Source organism: Acanthaster planci, linkage group LG15, assembly GCF_054643075.1.
Source record: "Acanthaster planci isolate LZ-2023a linkage group LG15, COTS_SCS, whole genome shotgun sequence".
NCBI lineage: Eukaryota > Metazoa > Echinodermata > Asteroidea > Valvatida > Acanthasteridae > Acanthaster > Acanthaster planci.
The window spans coordinates 6619686-6640134 of NC_141791.1; the positions used below are offsets into that span (position 1 = coordinate 6619686).

At 42.5% G+C, this 20449-nt stretch overlaps 2 protein-coding genes across 4 annotated transcripts; both read right to left on the minus strand.

The window, feature by feature from the left end:
* Nucleotides 1-1575: 1575 nt before the first annotated feature.
* On the minus strand, nt 1576-9688 carry LOC110984618 (uncharacterized). The gene is made up of 7 exons (XM_022244976.2): nt 9572-9688; nt 8952-9246; nt 7154-7216; nt 6304-6459; nt 5098-5226; nt 3846-3981; nt 1576-3512 (listed from the first exon to the last, which is right to left on the minus strand). Exons 2-7 carry the CDS (start codon nt 9189-9191, stop codon nt 2782-2784), a joined length of 1455 nt encoding a protein of 484 aa, XP_022100668.2. The 5' UTR covers nt 9192-9246; nt 9572-9688; the 3' UTR covers nt 1576-2781.
* A 1404-nt stretch (nt 9689-11092) lies between these two features.
* LOC110984657 (uncharacterized) lies at nt 11093-20422 on the minus strand. Of its 3 annotated transcripts, none has more exons than XM_022245042.2 (7): nt 17428-20422; nt 16796-17078; nt 15808-15870; nt 15166-15324; nt 14325-14453; nt 13678-13816; nt 11093-13210 (listed from the first exon to the last, which is right to left on the minus strand). In XM_022245042.2, exons 2-7 carry the CDS (start codon nt 17033-17035, stop codon nt 12528-12530), a joined length of 1413 nt encoding a protein of 470 aa, XP_022100734.2. In that variant the 5' UTR covers nt 17036-17078; nt 17428-20422; the 3' UTR covers nt 11093-12527. The 3 variants fall into 3 exon arrangements, with proteins under 3 accessions (XP_022100734.2, XP_022100737.2, XP_022100738.2); XM_022245045.2 differs by having other exon boundaries at nt 16796-17090; XM_022245046.2 differs by lacking the exon at nt 17428-20422 and adding an exon at nt 17332-17423.
* Between the last annotated feature and the right edge of the window lie 27 nt (nt 20423-20449).

Here is a 20449-nt window from a genome sequence, read left to right on the forward strand (position 1 = left end):
TTCAAAATCAATGCAGGCACAAGTTAGCATGGCGCAAGCACCTGAAGTTATTGGCAAAGTCAAACTTGGTTACAAACCCAGACGAACTGACATAAATCCAACACGGCAGACCGTCCAACACAACAAAAATATGATTAATTAGCTGAACGACGACAAAACCTTGCTTGTAAGCTAGAGCAATATCAAAGAGCTAGGTGTTCCTAGTTCTCCGGTAATAAGGCCTACTCAACCAAGTTTGTCTACTCTATGCCCAGCGGAGTGCGATATACTGGTCTCAGCTATTTCACACAATAATATTGACACGTGTTGCGTCGATGTGCCTCGCTCTGATCCGAGATTCTTTCCGAAAACACCTTTCCTTTTTTTCACCAAACGAGCATTCTTTTTCATTTTAGTTCATTCAATGTGCGCCAATGTTTCATTTTTACCCTTATACGTTACTTTCATCAACAGGTTTTCTTTTCAAAAAATTACTGTGCGAAATAAACCTCGGACATTCTATTTCCCATTTGAAAAACAATCACGATGCAATACTCCTTGTTGTGTGGTTGTTTTTAATTTCTAGGAAGTCAACTTAGCAATCCGAGAAATCAATTTGCAATAACACTGCATGTATTTGTTGAAGACTGAGAATTCAGATAAATATGGGAAAATGGGAATAAGTTAATAAGGAAAAAGTCTGATCTGATTTTATGCTTTCTTCTCGCAAGTCAATCCCTCTCTGTTTGTCCTTTGCAGCTGATACTTGTCCGTAATCAATTGAACAGCTGTTTATTCATACATAGATTCTTTGCTTCATTCGTACCAAATGTCGAAAGGAAACCCAAAACTGTGCAGAAGTCTATGGCGAATTCATAGGATAGAAAGTCTTGATCGGAATTTTGTTTTCTAGTTTGAAAAAGTCTAAAAGTTATTTTGTTTGCAAGTGGTATATACGCGAAATAGTATTCCCAAACTCTTCGATTAAGGCATTTCTTACGGAATTGAATGCACAATTAATAACGCAGTTGACTGCGTATAAGCTGTGAAAAAGAATGTTCATACAGTGAAAAGGAATGACTCCTCATAAAACCGAATCAAGTTGCCGGGGGTTTGTTCAATGAGAACGACTGAACATTAAAACTGAATATTACAGATTTTGTGAAATTGGTTGGGAAACCTATGATATGCCTCCCTCAGGGCCAAACTTGACCAGGCCGAATGGCCAATTATACCCAAGACTAGTATCCCACCGTGCGCGCGATACATGTAGTATACGTTAAGATATTAATGTTATTGTTTGTACACGGCACTCCTATATGCAGTTTGGAGTAGTGACGGCTGACCTAAAATAAAGAGGGGTATCGTATAATTTAAGCTGTGACGCGCATTAAGACGTCATCTATATAATTTAGAGGTCAAATTAACACCTCAGTGCCAAGCCCCAACTCCTGCAGATATCGGAAATGCGTGAATGACATGACCGAAGAAAATTCTGCATGTTACCTCATCTCATTCCACACTCTTAAAACGACTTCGGCCTTCCGGGATGTGTCATCAGTCTTGGGTTTATAAAACGATTGAAGTTAAAACAGATGATTTTCTCTTCAAATATGCTTTATTATCTCCATCAGACTTGGGTAATACAAAGGTAGATACTATTCACTTGAAACAGTCATATTATGTTCCCTTAATGGAATTGTTAAGGTGCATAGAATATTCAAAACTTTGTAACTTACTGTGTAGTGTGCGCAAAATCAGGTCTCAGACTTTAATTGTACAGATTTGCATGTTAATCCCTGCCATCTGATTGGTGGATTGGCAATTATGCACAGCGTAAACGGCCTTCATATTTGTGTTTGGAAGAATCATGTCAGCTCTAGCTTTATATGCTTCTCTAAACCCTAATTCTTATCTCATTCTTTCAACTTCAATGCTCCATGTCACACATAAATCTGAACACAAAAGCATGCTACACAAAAGTAATCATTATTGCAATTTTGTAAATTCTTTTTAAATGAAAATATAGCAATTTTGTACAGTCTCGGGTTTAATAACCGTTTTTAGCAATTATAAAAAAGTGTCCCGTTTTCAAATCCACTTTATTACGTAAAAGCACTTTGGAATTTAACACATTCACAATGTAAAAATCGATGGATAGATCCAACGAAAGCTCTCCTGAAGTACAAACAATGCAAACAGTTATTAAAATTAACCTTTTCACTTACAGCCCGTTTGAAGAGGCACACGAGACAGGCAATAAGATACTGACGCCATTCGTACTGAAAGTAAACAAGGAATTGAACTTCGTCAACAAATGGGTCCGCTCAAACTGTAAACGAATATTTACAATGAATTGCAATGATGCTGGAGCTTCATACACGAACCTTGATTGGACCTTTGGAACCATTCATTGTTCAAGATTCTACAATGCACCGGCACATAGCCTTTATGATGGTGGCATATAACATTCTTAAAAGGGGTCTAAAATTTAATAACCTTTATTCATTTGAGGATTGTGTTTACAAGCATCAAGAAGACTGAATTACGTGACAGACAGCGGTGTACCTAAATACCCCTGGTATTGGCGGCTAGCCCCTTCACTGATTGAGCACCCCCGTGTGCCCTCACTAAGATAACAATATAAGACAAAGAAAGATCGGGTGTTAGTTTGCCATGGTCATTTTTTTTACTTGTGTGGGTGCCCCTTGAAGCGAAAATGAGAGCCCCATTATGTTTCCCCTTCCAGTATGTACCCAACTTACGCCAATGTGGCGACAAAATATTATACGAATACAGAATCTACTCTGTTTCGATGAGGAGTTGTTTGTCATCGTCGTATTGCTCGTCTCCTCCCATGGCCATTTCTAGCTCACCAAACTCTTGGTCCGCGTCGTCCCTCTCCTTCTTATCAGACGCCGGAAAGGTTGCCGGCTGTGGGTCGCGGCCTTCGGCGACAATGTCCGGTTGGACACGGGGAAGGCCTTGTGGTTGAGGAGCCATGTCCTGGGGAGGGACACCAAGCTGTGGGGCACCGATCCCTACAAGCGGGGATCCCATCCCTACCTGCGGGGCTACCATTACTACCCTCGTGGACCCAACACCAGCCTGCTGGGTTCCCATCTGAACTTGCCCAGGACCCATTCCTACCGGCTGGAGGGCACCTCCGGACTGTTGGGAACTTGAGCCTTCCTGTTGGTAATCAACCCCGATCTGTTGCGCAACGCGCCTACATGCATGCTGGACTGGAACCCCGGATTGCTGGCGGTCAGCCTCCTCTGTCTTGGCAGCAGCTTGCGGTTGAGCGCTCATCGAGATTGGTCGGGGAGGCCCAGCAACAGCAGCACCGACCAGCTGTGGGGTGTAAACCATTTGAGGGGTGCTCCTCCCTGAATGCTGTTGGGAGACGCTGAGCAGGGGAGTGCTTCGGCCCGAGTGCTGTTGGGGGAGACTTGCTTGCTGTGAAGCAAGCCCGAGGTGCTGGGTTGGAGCCAGGCCCTGTCCGATATGAGGAGAACCTACCAGGTATCCTCCTGAGCAAGTAAAATTGGAAATATCGGACATTAAAAAGGGCTGGCAGATTTTGACTTGTCCTACAATGCAAAATATACTTCAAAATATTCGGTTTTATTCACGTCAAAAGTAACTGGTTTGTTACACCACAGAAAAGGGAAGGAATGATGCATGGGCAGCGACAGAGGCGTGACAGAAGTCCAACCTTGAAAGTCGGACACTTTTAGAGGCCTACCTGTGTGGTTCAAGTAAGAGTTCAGTTCATAGAATCGCATGCTACCTCGTACTCCCAAACAATTCCAAATTTCTAAATTCATTTGCCAGAACAAAATAGCTTGAGCGAGAGGCCGTACCCGGCACAGCCGTTGGTCCAGGCACCGCTTGCAACTGAAGTGGTTGGTGTTGCTGTTGCTGCTGTGTGTTTATGACAGGAACAAACTGAGTAGCCCGCTGCTGTTGCTGTTGTGGCACATAACGAACCTGCATCTCCTGACAAAGTTGTTTTAAGAAATCATGATAACGTTCAGTGAAATACAGTGTCCGACAGTAGCGGCTAACTTGTTAACTTGTTCGCTAGGTGCAAAAATGTGTAGCCCTGCGCTGCATTTTCAATTTTTTTTTGTACCATGAATGCGTCAATGGTCTCTACTATGCTACTACTAGTACTATTGTGGTTTGGAGCCCAAATTCCTTTCTAGTAGCGTTTAAATTGATCAGCTGGTGTCCCCTGTAAACTGCAGGGCGAGTACGTTTTTTTTCCAGTCCAGCTGGATTTCAGGGGTGGGGTCCCACAACAGCCAAGCTAAGGTCCCTCAAACGCCAAGCTACAATCACCCCCCCACCACCACCACCACGATGAAAAAGCTCAGACATGTGTCTGCAAACATCAGAGACCCGGCACCCTTCACTAGGTAAACGACAGGCCCCTATTTGCCAGGCACCATCTGTGTAAGTAATCCCATGGGGGCACGTAGCCAAGATGTTTATACACGGTTGAATGGCTCTTGGCCTGATAAGAAGCAAGATATGAGACGGAGAGGCCTCCCCCTCGCTTTGTGTTGGCCATAGTCTCACTGGAAGCTGAGGAAATCTTTTCAGATATCTGGGGGAATGTGTTAGGTAACCGTAGTCTAGAGTGAGTGTTGCAATTGGACATGTGGGGGGGGTATCCCTCGGTCTCATTTCTTGCCAGAGGCCGGATCGACTTTTTTCCCTGCTGAGGGTAAACCCTGACATTATTAAAGGTGACTAAACAGGTCGTTTAGCACGAATAGAGGTAGGATTAGATGGCAGGTGATTGCATTTGGCATGCATTTCCTACCTCCATGCCTTTGGCAATTTTTTTTTAATTACGTAATTAGCAAAAACGGTTTTCACATTGTAGAGCATTGCCCCCTGGTTGGCAACAGTGAAATTTGCTGAAAAGAGGACACGACCAACCAAGAGGGACAAGTTTACTGACTGCCTGCTATATGCACCATGCATAAATATGCCAGATTCAGATTACATCTGTACCTGAAAGCATCTGAAATAAAGATATTTAAAGGACTAATGACGTTTTGAGAACATTATCCACCATTTTGTGGTTAACCTCATCGAACGAACCGTGTCTGGAGCTGAGTTGGGAATGTCTTTGGATAGGCCGTAGCAGCTGCAGGCGGATCCGACGATGGCGAATACCATCTCGGCAAGGGCGACCACTGCAATCACGGCATCCACAGCCAGGCGGGCTTCCTGTTGGTCGAAAAACCGATAAAGAAAGTATAGTGAGGTAGAAAATAAGCTTACCACCTCTGTTTCCCAGTGTAAAAGTGCACCGGCAAAATCATTAATGTTCAAACACATTTCGCCCATGATATAGGCCTACGCGTTGTTCATCACAACAGTGTTTCGCACCATGGCCCAAAAATTGCAAAATGTTCCCCTTCTCGTCCTGGACACTGACTAATGTCGACTTTTCCAAGCAGGTTGCTGACAACATTTAAAAAAAGCCTAGTGTGATGTTTTAACGTCTTTTAAGCGTCTCTCTGGTAGCACTTTACGAACACGTTGTGATTTTACTAATCCAACTTAAGCACGGTTTTAGGTGAATATGTCTTTGTTTTAAACAAAGCCAAGCAGATGTGCTGAAAATTTAAACACAAAGACACATTTGGGAGTTAATATCCAAGACACATAAACACTTTTATAGTGGTAACACTTTCTGAACATCGAGACATGTGTACTTCTTGAAAAGTGTTTAATTTCAAGTGGTTACAATTGATTAACGCAAAGAGGCATTCTTAATGGTTGTTGGTTTGTACCGTCAAATTCTGACTTGTTACCTTTTAAAGACTAAATAATTGTTTGCGACCGTTGGGCTATCAACGAATCCTTGCTGCGCTCGTCCAAACCAAAACCTAAGCCCAACCCTTCCCCAACCGAACCAAATTAAATCAAATTCAAATGCAGGCGTGGATCCATTTATGGGGGGTGCAGGCGGTCAAACACTCCCATTGCCTGCTGATTGCATTTTTGGCCTATGTATCTAAGTATATCAAAAAGCATATACCACACAGGTGTCTTATTTTGTGTGCAAGAACAATGTATGGCTTCACCGATATATCGACACCACCCATTGTACGAAAAAAAATCCCTCTTCCCACACCACTCGCGCAAACCTGCTGCAAAGTCCTGGATCTGCTCGGACACTTGGCAACGCAAAGCACGTTAATAAACCGAATGATGCATACTGGTAGCAAACGTCTCAAAAATAACGTAACGCCGACCTTATTATATAAATTGGGGCAAAATGTAGTATAGCATTCATACCCAGGCAACGTCGCAGTAGAAGTAGGAGAAGTAACTTTCATAATGTCTTGTGCAACTTGGATCGGACTCCTCGATGGCTGCACCCCAGATCGATGGAATTAACATCAAACCAGCGTCAATCGAAGCCAGGATTGACATGATCATGAAGGCAGTGATCTGGGTTAAAATAAGAAATGTTTAGACAAACAACAATTGGCATGACTATCTTATCAAACGTCCCATTCCATTGCCAAAAAGACCTGGTGTTTGTAAAACATCCAATAAGCCAATTTCGTTGAGAAGCTGAACACAGAAGGCACAGAAAATTCATGCTTTGCACTAGCAGAGACCCGTTCAGCCACTGTATTTGAAACTGATTTTTCCTGTTTGCACAATTACAGTAATTACAAATTTAGTTAATGGTATATATTTTTACGAGAAACCAAGCCTTGCTTTTGCCTGTAAGTCGGGCCTGTCGCCGGGAGGGGGCCGCTTCCCTGGCAGGAAGCTGCCCCCCGTAAGTAAAAAGCAAAAGTAAAAGCATAAGCATGAAAAATGTTCCTGTGATGTGGTCCCCCAGCAGATACTGTGGCTCCTTAATGCCTGAAGCTGGCGGCGGGGCTGCTGCAGGTGTACATTTACTTGAAATCCTTGGTACCCACGGCTGCAACGTGAATTTTGTAAATTTATACTATTTTTCTTCTTTTATTTGTGGAATGGCGTTTCTCATGATGTATCTATCCAAAGTGAAGCTCAGTGTTACTTTATCAGTCAAATACAGTCAAATAAAACGATACACTTAAGAAAAGAGAATGCACTTTGTTCAACTCAGCAGTTAAGTACATAAAATCTAGAATGCACGCGGTCTTACCAAGCATTTGTTTCTGTTCGTACATGCAGCGACTATCCCGAGAATTCCAGTTATACTGAAGAACTAGTGAAAGAAGATAGAAAGCAGTTCATCCTTTACATGCCACCCGATATGACAACCCACCTCTATCAGTCAACAAAGTTTCTAAAAGCAGCATAGTTTTGCTCTTTAATATGCAAATGAGGATTAGCATAAAACAGAAAAGCTCCAAAATCTGGATAAAATAGTGAAACAATAATAATTTACAATAAGGTTTATCGATAGGTGCAATTTCAAGGGTCTTTAGTACAATTTCATTTAATGTTTCTATTACATAGCCCCTTTAATAGCAAACGGTAGTCGGATAAAGTGATACATAATTGTATATTTGCTCTTTCGAATGAATCACAATATGAGAACCTCGCAAGACCGAAACAGTAGCGAAACCCTTGACCATAGGAGTCATTTCAAATCTCATCTGAGAAAAGTTACGACTAATTGCGGCTACAGTGGAAAAAGTTGTGCATTTCAGGAAAAGTTGGTGAGGAAGTTTATTAGCAGGCCACTATTATGAAGGACTGTGTTTACACACCAGAGGGTATTTAATTAACAGGTGGTCAGTGTTTAAGTGGTTTGTGGTTTCCAAAAACTGACCTTGGATCGTTCAACACGCTATGGCTTCCTCTCTCTGTTCAGTGTTGAAGACTGAATCATTGGTTGGAAATTTTATAGACTTTATAGACTTTGTTCCCCTTATTTTAATTATCTGCATCACTCACTTGTTAAATATACAAGTTGTGGTGCCTCATGGCCCTTGTTCTAAATTCAATTCTGGAAATTGTAAGGTTAGAAAGTTTTATGTACACATGGCTGAAATGTAAGACAAGTCCACCTGATTCATCAGCATAAAATGAAATGAGATCTGAGATTCTCCCTTCGACAAATACTGGTAACTTCATTCTGGGAAGATTGCGGGAAAGTTGTTCAGGATCAAGCCTTCAATATTCAGCTGCTATAGCTGTCCGCAATTTGTCCTCAAGTTGTCCCGGACCAGATTTGAGGTAAGTCCTTATTCACAGATCGATCATGTTGAATTGAGAGCAAATTTTTTTCAGCAACATTAATAAAATAAAATAAATTAAAATAAAATAAAATAAAAATAATGAGGCATGGAACCAAACATACGCTGGCACAGCCCCATTTGATAGATTAAATGGAAGAATTATTGCGAAGAGTTGCTTGACTTCTTTTGATAGAGGTTTCGTGAATTCTTACCAAAAACTGAGCAGTTATAGATTCAGTTAACGTTGAAAAGTGTGGTTTTTTAAGTAGTCGATGACATTATGACAACTGAGGGGCAAGTTCTGCATCCACGAATACGGCTATACCTCGACTGATCGGATGAAACTTGGCGCACAAAGACATCTCATCGGGTACATCCTCAGCTTGGTCGGGAAGAGGGTTTTCGTTGTTAGGGACACTGTTTAGGGTCTCATTCATGTCAGCCGTACAAACACTGCAAAGTTGACTGTGGCGATTGTTTATTAGCTTTTAATACTTGCCTTGTATCGGACAAAAACGAGAGAACGGCATGCCATAAATTTAAAACATTAGTGTTAAAATGACAGGACGATATGCGGCCTGCTTTTCGGCACGATACGAAAATGCTGTGTAGGCCTATCGGGGAAAATTTGCACAGGTTGGGGCTAAAAAAAATCCATAAGGGTGCATTCTAGCCCCTCCCTTCATTCCGTTGAAGATGTAACTGACTGTATACTTTAAAATGCTGCGAGGTTTTGAGTGTAAAACGTTCACCTACCAGCACCCCACTCCAAATGGGATATCCTGTATAATATATGAAGTTCTCCATGACGACAACAGCGATTCCGAGCAAGGCACAGAGAACTCCAAGGACAAGCTGGAAGATGGACACCAGGAGCAGGCAGGGAACTCCGTGGGGCGTTTTGGCGGTTCGATCGGTAGGCTGTCCCACTGCATATTGGGCCTGCTGTGAGAACGCTCCGTTCGCCACGCCGTTGGCAGCTATCATTTGCGTCATGCTGAGATGCTTGTATGTGTCGTTACTTTTTTCAATTTTTTTTTACCCAATCGACCTGAAAAGGAAATGTTTGCGTGTAGAAGAGGAGCTAGGTGTGTATTTTGGTTGGATTTGAACACGCAAAATACAGTCTCCTGTTACGTTTTGTCCGTTATTGAAGTACTTCCACCAGAAAAGTCCACATCGTGTGCGTGCCATTTCTGCTACATCATAAGCCCTGGAGTACATCGATTGCAATTTTTTTTTACATAAGAGCTCAGTAGGTTTGGAAATCGAAATATCTGAAAAAAAATTGAAACTGCTCAAAAGGAAAAATAAATTCATGACTAAAGACAACAATTTTTAAAGAAAGTTCCGCCAAACAAAGCAAGTTTACTTACGAACTCTGACGTCTTTACAGTGGGAGTTTTCGCCGTTATCGCAAGTAGGCTTGTACTGCCAGATAGCGAACTACATTGGCACGAGCTGAGGTTAAGCATTCAAACATGGCGTGATGCAGACTTTGAACTTGACGTAGATTTGTCAATATTTAATGGAATTTCTTTCATAACCTATATTTAGAATAAAAATGACCATTGAGGCCAGGATTTCAGGGTTCTACGACGAGTGAACAACGGCGTATCCAGCATTTGGTGGGGGAAATTCAAAAGCGAATGCGGCTTCGGGCCCATTGAACATGATGTTGGGGAGAAAAAAAAATCAACAGCCTTAGCCACGGTCCCGACATCCTTAATTGCTTTTATCTCGTGGTGGTGGTTGCCTTAGTTATATGGTGCTAAAATATTTGATAAATAAATACACCGATTAATTTTATTTCCTACGTCACCTGTAAGTATTCTCTGTGCAAAAAAAGTCCACGGGGGAGGGGCACGTTCCCCTGCAGCCCCACCCCTCTGGATACACCAATGCCGCTGAACCAAAGGTTTGTTGTCTTGTCAAACGTGTTGTGTGTGAACTATGAATTATGTATAACACAACCAAGGGCGGGGGGAGCAACGTGGGGCCATAGCACGCCCCCCCCCAAAAAAGATGAGAATTTCTTTCTTTAATCAACCAGAGTGAAAAAATTAGGTGTCTTAAAGGGGGACTGTTTGTATGGACAGGGCCATTTTATTGAGGATTTTTCTTTCTCTGAGCAGCTGCTTTATTGTGAATGGTGAACTAAGTTAATGCAAAAGCGGACAGGGGACCCGGCTTATTTTGTCCCCCGGGGGGGGGGTCTGGCTCGGCTTTGACTGCATCATGAAATCTACTTTGCTACATTATCATCGCCTTCATTTTAATTCCAGAGCTAATGTTCTACGGTGGACTTCCCATATATACCTGTAAAGCTAGGGTAGGATGAAGTGCCCCCTCTTGGCAGTACAGGTACCTGTATCCCTCAGGTTATATACTCAACTCAGTTTCAAGTACTAATGTCGCAGCAACTAGAGCCTCGAATCTTATATTGCTGCGAAGCAATGAACTGGCTGGTTTGAATTAAGCTTTCCCAAAATCAAAAGTTCCAGGCGAAACACAACCGTTAAAACTATGTAAGATACATAATGTCCATGGGCATAATGCATGTGCCTGTTAGGCAATCTGGCCTACGACGGCTGAAGGACGTTTGTCTTTATCTTTGTGCCATTCCAACCCAACTCTCTGTTGTTATTCAGTTGCAAAACAGATAAAAAGAAGAATTAGTAAGTAGGCTTTATTATATCAGAATCCGACCATGGATCTAAATACTCTGTGTTGATTCAATCCTATATTGGTGTAGTTTTTAGAGAAGGACAGTGTGGATTCTCAGAGTATCCGTTAGAACATGGAGCTCCGCATCGATCAGTGCTAGGGCCAGTGCTTTTCAACTTATATACACTCCCCTTAGGTCAGCTCATTAGAAAACACGGCCTTACATATCATTTTTATGCAGATGACTTAATGGTCTTTATTTCATCTACTAAAACAAGGTGTTCAAATAAAGTGAGCGTTGTTGAGAAATTGACATTCAATATTGGATGGCTGCTAATTACATGAAGGCAAACACTGATAAAAACCTATATTTACATTATTGGAACTCCTTTGATTTTGAAAAAAAAATCCCTCAAGTTTATACACCTGTTGGAGATTACCAAATTGAAGCTGTTGACAAATTGAAGCATCTGGGGGTCATTATGGACCAGAATTTAGACATGCAGAATCATATTCGATTAATATCTAGAAATGCTTTCTGTCATTTGCATAATATCCGCAAAATTAAATAATACATTAATTATCCTATTATTGTTATGTTAATGATGTCCCGTATCGACTATTGTAATGCATTGTTTGCTGGGCTGCCTAAATCCACTCTTAATCCATTACAACATACTCAAAATTGTGCTGCCAGACTGTTAACAGGTACACAGAAAACTGAACATATCACTCCAATTTTGTTTTAAACTACATTGGCTTCCCATAAGTTACAGAATTGAGTATAAAGTCTGTCTTCTTGGGTTTAAATGTCTAAATGGTCTTGCTGTCAGTTTAACCCCAGTCCGAAGCACACGATTATCACCTGATCAAACTAGATTAAGATGTACAAAAAAAACAAAATTCTGTAGTTTTGTTTTGCTTTTCTTTTGTAGCACCAACTTAAATGTTGGAATAAATTGGACAAAACCTCAGAGGGAGATTGGAAACCTCAATGACTTCAAACGTAAATTGAAAACTATTCTCTTTGAAGAGGCATATTCATACTGAAGGATTAAGTTTGATGTATGATGTTAGATGTTACATGAATGTAGCTTTATGCATATACTTGCGTGGTTTTAACTATTGCATGTACGTAAGTAACTTAATGTTTATGATTGTAGTTACTATCTTTTAATCATCATACCGTTTTAATTTTATAGATTGCTCTGTTTGTATTGTGTTTATTGTATATTGTACTTTGTATCCGCGCCTTGGAGCATTTTCATGGATTTGGCGCTTTATAAATGTATTGTTATTGTTAGTTATTATTTATTAGTTATTATCAATTTGTTTTTCTTCATTTCTTTCCTCTTCAAGTCAACAGCTTGACGGGTTTTGTGATTTTTTTTAATAATAACACCAAGAATAACTTTCTCAAATTCTATGATATTTATGCAACATTTATACGCATATTTATAATAGCCTAAGCGACAAAACTACATGTACATGACACATGCATTGGACCTTTGGAACCATGGTTCAACATTTTACAATGCTGCGGCGACATAGCCTTTATGAAGGTGGTATTTCACATTTCTAAACGGGGGTCTAATAATTATTAACCTTCCAGCATGTACCCAACTTACGCCAATGTTACGACAAAATATTATACGAATACAGAATCTACTCTGTTTCGATGAGGAATTGTTTGTCATCGTCGTATTGCTCGTCTCCTCCCATGGCCATTTCTAGCTCACCAAACTCTTGGTCCGGGTCGTCCCTCTCCTTCTTATCGGACGTCGGGAAGGCTGCCGGCTGTGGGTCGCGGCCTTCGGCGGCAATGTCTGGTTGGACAGGGGGGAAGCCTTGTGGTTGAGGAGCTATGTCCTGGGGAGGGACTCCAAGCTGTGGGGCACCCATTCCTACCTGCGTGGACCCAACACCAGCCTTTTGGGTTCCCATCTGAAACTGTCCAGGACCCATTCCTATCGGCTGAACGGCACCACCGGACTGTTGGGAACTTGAGCCTCCGTGTTGGTAACCAAAGCCGATCTGTTGTGGAACGCTACCTGCTTGCTGGACTGGTACCCCAGATCGCTGGTTGTCAGCCTCTGTCTTGGCTAAAGCTTGCGGTTGAGCACACATCAAGATTGGCTGAGGGGACCCAGCAACAGGAGCACCGACCGGCTGTGGAGCGTAAACCATTTGAGGGGTGCTCCGCCCTGAATGCTGTTGGGAGACGCTGAGCAGGGGAGTGCTTCGGCCCGAATGCTGTTGGGGGAGACCTGCTTGCTGGGAAGCAACCCCGACGGGTTGGGTTGGAGGCAGGCCTTGTCCGACATGCGGAGAACTTACCAGGTATCCTCCTGCTCAAGTAAAGGAAAACATCAGATATTAATTTAGCTGCCTGATTTTGAATTGTCCTATAATGAAAAATATACTTCCAAAATATTCTGGAATTCGGTTTTATTACACGTCAAAAGTAACATCATGCGCAATGACAGAGGTGATGAGCCACAAGTCCAATTTTGAAAGGGACACTTTACTGCAATGAGTAAAAGCACCCCCTCATCGGTTGAAAAGAGCCGTCCTTGTCGGAAGTGTTCCTTTTGGTTAGTAGCGACGCTCAAGTAAACTTGTGCATTTCCTAAAGTGAAGTGAATTTCCTAGCAAAGGAGCCTCCGTTGCTAGGAAAATCGCGCCCTCTTTTGGTCCAGCTCGGACCCACAGGCCTAACTATAGTTTAGTTCATAAAGCCATGCCCACCACACACACAACCGATTCCGTTTTAACTTGCCAGAACAAGTTAGCTTAATCTAATGTAAGAGCCTACCTGGAACAGCCGTTGGTCCAGGCACCGCTTGCAACTGAAGTGGTTGGTGTTGCTGTTGCTGCTGTGTGTTTATGACAGGAACAAACCGAGTAACAACCCGCTGCTGTTGCTGTTGTGGCACATAACGAACCTGCATCTCCTGACAAAATGAAGTGTTTCCTTTTTAAAATAATGATTAGGTTATGTCAAAAAAATAGTGTCCAACAGAAGGGTTTAACTTGTTTGTTAGGTGTAACTCCTGCAGACAACAGTGAAATTTGTTGAGCAGGGTGACACGACCGACCAAGAAAGACAAATTTACCGACAGCCTGTTTGGTTCACAAATGTAAAACCGTCAGATTCCGAACAAATGTGTAAACTGTGATAGAGTAAGCTCAAGTCATTCAAATGTCTGACAAAACGTCAATTTGAAAAACTCCGACTAACTACAAAACGAGACACAGTAATATAGTGCACTTAACAAGAAATGCATTAAAATTATATTGCACTGACCTTCAAATATTAAGGTGCTGCATTTATTGCAAAAAAGCGTAAGCGTCATTTTTTTTGAGGGGGGGGGGTTGTGGTCTACTGGAAGTTTGTAAAAAATACATTACTATAGCCTCCAAAACACACAAACTGGTGACGTGTGCGCATTTTGAACGTACCGTGTCTGGAGCAGTGTATGACACTGCTTTGGATAGGCCGTAGCAGCTGCAGGCGGATCCCACAATGGCAAATACCATCTCCGCAAGGGCGACCACTGCAATTACGATATCCACGGCCATGCGGGCTTCCTGTAGGTTGGTCGAAGAACCAAGCAAGATAGTCAGATGAGGTAGAAAATAATGCTAACCACCTCTGTTTCACTCCTGGATAACTAATTGATGGGTTAGAAGTAAAAGTGCCGGGAGAAATCTGCAGTGTTCAATCACATTTCGCCCATCATCAATCAGTGCTTTGCGCAGCCAGGTTTATCCAAAACATTTCAAAATGGATGCGCAGTTTCTGTTATTGTCCTTGCGAGTAACGTCGATGTTTCCAAGCAGAGTGCTGACATGTTCTGGCTTGTTACCGACCTTACGAAACTCAAGTGACAGATTCGTGACCGCTGTGTAGTCATAAATCGTCTTTGCTCGAATCGGATAAACTTTGCCAATCTTGTCCAAGCCCAACCTGCCCCAACTGAGGCAATCTAAACTCAGGCGCGGATCCAGAGGGGGTTTAGCCCTCCTGGCTAATTGCCTTTCTGCCCCTACATCCAAATGTTGGAAGACCCCTTCCAAAGCACAAACCATCTGTGGGTCTTACTTTGCGAATACGGTTAACGACGCAACAAAGGGTTAAAACGAGCACTAATTTACACAACGTACGTAACCCCGGCAAAACATCCTGTATCCGTCCATGAAACCTGGCCATGCAAAGCAATGAATAAAAAGATATATTATTATCAAACCAAAACAACTTTTTAAAGTTAAATTGGGCCCAGGTGCAATGTCGTATTCGTACCCAGGAAACGGCGCAGTAGTATTGGTAGTTAGGGTAGTTTTCGTAATATCTTGTGCAACTTGGATCGAACTGCTCGCTGGCTGCACCCCCGATCGATGGAATCAACATCAAACCAGCGTCAATCGAAGCCAGGATTGACATGACCATGAAGGCGATGATCTGCGCCAAAATAACAAAATTATTATAGAAAAAATTGAAATCACTGTCTTATCACACATTTTATTCGGTCTGAATACCCCTATTAGCGTAATTTTCAAATTACGATCGGGGTTATAATGAGGGAACGCGCACTAAGCCCATCAGTTGGCAGACATGGGTGCCAGTGATTTCCCATAGACTTTTACACGATCGCAGTTTTATAATTACAACTTTGAAGGAGAAGTTAACGGACTTTTACGCTAAACCGTGAACTTGCCTGCAAGTACATTATGGGAAATCGTTGGTACCCATGGCTGCAAGGTCTTTTAAATTTACATGATTTTTTTCTTGGTGGAAGGGTGTCTCTTTAGATGCAGCTGTTCAATGTAAACAGTCCTGTGTTACTTTATCGACAACAGTCAAATATCAATACACTTAAGCAAAGAGAAGTACTTTGTTCACCTCGGCAGTGATATGCAAAATACACGTAAAAGGTTGTCTTACCAAGCATTTGTTCCTATTTGAGCACGCAGTGACGATTCCCAGAATTCCAGTTATGCAGAAAAACTAGTAATGAAAGAAGACAGACAGGAGTTCAACCTACGATGCCACCCAATCCTAAACGAAGTTTCTAACAGCAAAATGAACGTAGAAGTGATACATATATAATTATAATCGTATTGTGTCATGTGAGGGCCAGGTAATAATAATTGAAATACAAACGTGATGCATGGGATCCAAGATAGTCTGACACTACCCCACTTCGATAGATTGCATTGGGTTAGATAGATTCAGGGAACATGATGAAAATGGCTTCCTCGTGAACAAGGTCCATTAGGATGAGAAGGACATCTTTCGATACTGACCAAACCAAATTTCGAGCTTTTCATCAATTTCTGACCAGCGGGAGGGTAACTTTGAATAGTCGGTGCTTGTGTGGCTGGCTGATGACCTGATGTCAAGTGAGTGGTGAATTCTGCCTCCAAGCATAGAGCTAATTACCGATCTTTTGAAACTTTCCGCACAAAGACATCCAATTGAGTTCATCTTTAGCTCAGTCAGAAAAAATAAAGGGTTTCATCTTATGGACATTGTTTGGGGTCTCACTCATGTCAGTCTATACATACACTGCAAAGTGAGTGTGGCAACGAAGCCAAAAGGCAATGACTGTATTTATTGGCTTCTTCTTGTTGCAGTTTCTGTCTGGAAAATATTCGAGATAACGGTATGGCCTAATTGAATAAAACTGGTGTCAAACTGACAAGACGACATCAGCGGAAAACAAACTTAAGCCTGTTTTTCGGCATGATACGAAAATACAGTGTAGTCACTACCGGGAAAAATTTGCATGGGTTGGGGTGGCTCTGCCGGGTCTTTGGGGGCCACAAATTCTCTCTCAAAGTGTAAGCTGGCCCCTAATTAACGTCTCACGCAGTTAAAGAAGCCTGCTTTATTCAGCAAGGGGTTTTGGGCATGTAAAACGTTCACCTACCAGCACACCACTCCAAATGGGATATCCTGTAAAATATATGAAGTTCTCCATGACGACAGCAGCGATTCCGAGCAAGGCACAGAGAACTCCGAGGATCAGTTGGAAGACGGACACTAGAAGCAGACAAGGAACTCCGTGGGGCGTTTTGGCGGTTGGACCGGCTGGCCGCCCCAGTGCGTATGGGGCCTGCTGTGAGATAACTCCGTTCGCCATGCCGTTGGCAGCCATCGTTTGGGTCATGGTGCTGAAATGCCTGTTTCAGTTTGCCAACAACACAATCGACCTGAAAGGAAATCTTCTTCGTATAAGAAAGGTGCTGGGTCATTGACCACACACAATACGGCAACCGGATGCATTTGGGACTTAACGAAAAATACATGTATGGTACGTTCTCTACAATGGAATAATTTTCGTATTGTATGTGGCTTTCGTGGTATATCGCTGGTTCTGTAGTAAATTCATTAATTGCAATTATAAGTGAGCGTGAAAATGCGATGGGTTTTCAAGATCGAAAGACAATCTTAAAGACATCTGACAAATATCGAAGCTTTTCAAAATCCAAGGCAAATTCATGAGAAAACAGGAACACGGAGAGTAAAAGTGCCCCTCATGCAGTAAACACGATTACTCACGGTAGGAGATATCACCGTGTGGTACAGCACGTAGGCCTGTATTCGATCTACAACTGATACGTAGCAACGATACTGGTAAACGTGTGGATAAGCGTTCAAACATGGCGTGGCGCAAACTTTGGACTTGACTTAGATTGACGTATTAAATAGAATTTATGTCATGGCCTACATTTAGAATGAACCCGAGCATGGAGGCCAAGAGTTTACGTCTCAATCGCCAACTGAACCAAAGCTTTATTGTCTTAACTGTCAATTCCGTGTACAAGTTCAAGATGTACTTTGCGTTGGGAAGATGTTAAGTTATTTTGGGGGGTTGCCCTCACCTAAAGTATAATTATAACAGTGTACATCCATGTTCTGAGTGCTTGTCCGACAGCTTGCAAAAAATTCACAAGCGTGGGTTTGAGTCCCACCCGAGTATAAAGCTTGTGATTGTTTACGCAAGCTGTCGGACAAGCACTGAGTATACACTGTTTATAATATAGTGCAGACGTCTTAACCACTCGATCACCAAGCTTGCCGGGGGTCTTCTGGCCGGTCCGAATCAGGTGTAGTGGCGGGTACCGCGAACTATTTGTCAAGATGTACTTTGAGTTGGGGAGATGCATTTTTGCAATACAGTGTATATACACGTTGGGCAAGGGCAAAACACGTAATATAACTTTTTGTGTATAACCTACGTATTGTGCATAATACAAAATGGAATACCATGGGCTATATTATTATCATCATTACATTCACTTATCCAAGCGCTAAATCCTCTGCAACTGGCCATACTTGTGTAGATCAACTGTCACCTAAAGGCAGAAGGCACCAGTATTCCTTATACGCCATATTCTCTCTCCGGTTTCAGTTTCTTATAGATATAGAACATCGCATGTCATATTGGTGCTAAGCTATGGACTAGCTAGTTTGATTAAGCTTTCCCAAAATTAAAAGGTCAAGGAGAAGCATGTACAAAAACCATCAAAAATGTGTAGTTTACAGCACACGGCTCTGAGCACAGTAGGGGCCAACTTTTGAAATTAATCTCTATGAGCTTCGTGTCCTAAAGTAATTTATGAATGAGAAAGCTCAGTAATATCATGAACGATTTCACATTGCAGCAAAACCTAGATTGTGCGTAAAGTAATCCTCGTCATGCGAAACTGAAAATTTTGACTCCGATACACAGTTACATTAATCTGCTAATTACCACATTTTCTGTGTCAATTTAAGTACAATCTTTCCAATTTATCAAAAAGTCGTTTTCTTCATCAACCACAACTTTCCATGTTCGATGAAACTTATCCTGGACTACGTACATTATTAGAGAAGGGTGCCTTCAAATGGGTGAGGTGACAACCACTGCTCTAGGTGTCCAGTAGGTTTGGTACTCAAACAGACAGTGTATGCTGATGCAGCCGCCAGATTGACAGGTTTATCGGCAGCAACTAACAATTACCATGCAAGACTTCGATGGATGATGACAAGGTCAACACGGGCAGCACTGATAAGCACTCTTCAGGCCATAGTTGGACTTGATGGCCCAGACTCAGTTGCTGCAGACATTCGTCCTTGCAGGATCAAGAGGGATAGAAGTGGCATGCAAAAAGTGGTTCGTCAGATAGAAGAATCCTGCAATCCTTTCCAGGATAAGACCAGCGATGCTCTTTTTTACATCCACACAGGCAAAGCTGCCACTGGGGCGGTCCAAGAAAGTCTCTTGTCTGTGCAACTGGTTGGTAAAGCCAGGTACAAGGAGTTAATCGATGCCTGTATTGCTAATCCTTCCAAATTTGAGCAGCCAATAAAAAAGTCAAGCTTAGGAACTTTGAGGCCGAATGCGCAGTCGACGATCAACTGACCGCAAGATTGCAGAGCTTTGATGTACTCGGGATCTCATGGGGTGCCTTCTTGTTCTCGCGAACCAGAAAAAGTTATATTTCCCGCACATATTGACCTATCCCCTAACATCCCCTAACACCAGTGCCACTAGCTCTATGTCACACAAATGGCATGATACATGAAATATGCCTGCTACATATGGGGAACTGGCAAGAATGCTTCTGGTACAGATTATGTCATTGTCTCCCAGGCAAGTGGACCTTGTGTTTGACACAAGACACCATCAATAAAAGATCTTGAAAGGGGGACCAAAGGAGCCCAAGACACAGTGTACAAAATCACAGGTCCAGAGCAAGCCAGGCCAAAGAAATTATCCGACGCCTTAAAATCTGCTTCCTTCAAAAGCCAGCTGCCAGCCGTTTTGGTCATTGAATGGGAAAAGGCCTGAATATGCACACAATTGGATAACGAGACCAGTTTGTCAATCAAGACAGTACATGTCATCATTTTCATGTGCAGGGTGGTAAAGTCATCCAGGATGTGATTGATTCGTTGGCAACGAATCACCAAGAAGGGGATACAAGAGTTTGCCTTCACATGGAAACGACATCTGACGGTGCAGTAGGTGGCAATACTGTTGTCAGGGCATCTGACACTGATATTGCAGTTATACTGCTTTATCACTGGCATAGACATGCAACGACAGTATAGATGTTGGCAGAAGGTCACCAACATCACAGCAAGAGCCAAAAAGATTGGGCATGGCATGTGCGCCCCTTTACCTGGTCTGCATTCATTTACATGGTGCGATTATACATCATCAATTGTAAAAGCTGGGAAAGGAAGACCATTCACACTTGTGGAGGAGAGTCAGGTGTTCGGGAAGGCTTTTGCCGGTTTAGCTGAACCAGACATCACTGAAACAGTGGCCTCCCTGGAGTAATTTACATGCGCATTGTACTGCTTCCCGTCCGAAAGCAGCATTGACATAGCAAGAAGGAAGCAATTTGAGAAAGCCTTCGGGCCACGAGCAACATCAAGAACTCCCTGTGGGCAGACGCAGACCAACCCTTCACTGAACAGTAACCTCATGAAGGATGGGAGGTCGTGGATGGATGATATGAAATTGTCTGCCCGAAGATCTCTGTCCTGAAGGCAACACTGGAGATGACAATGAGGAGCTGGTCCTTTCACC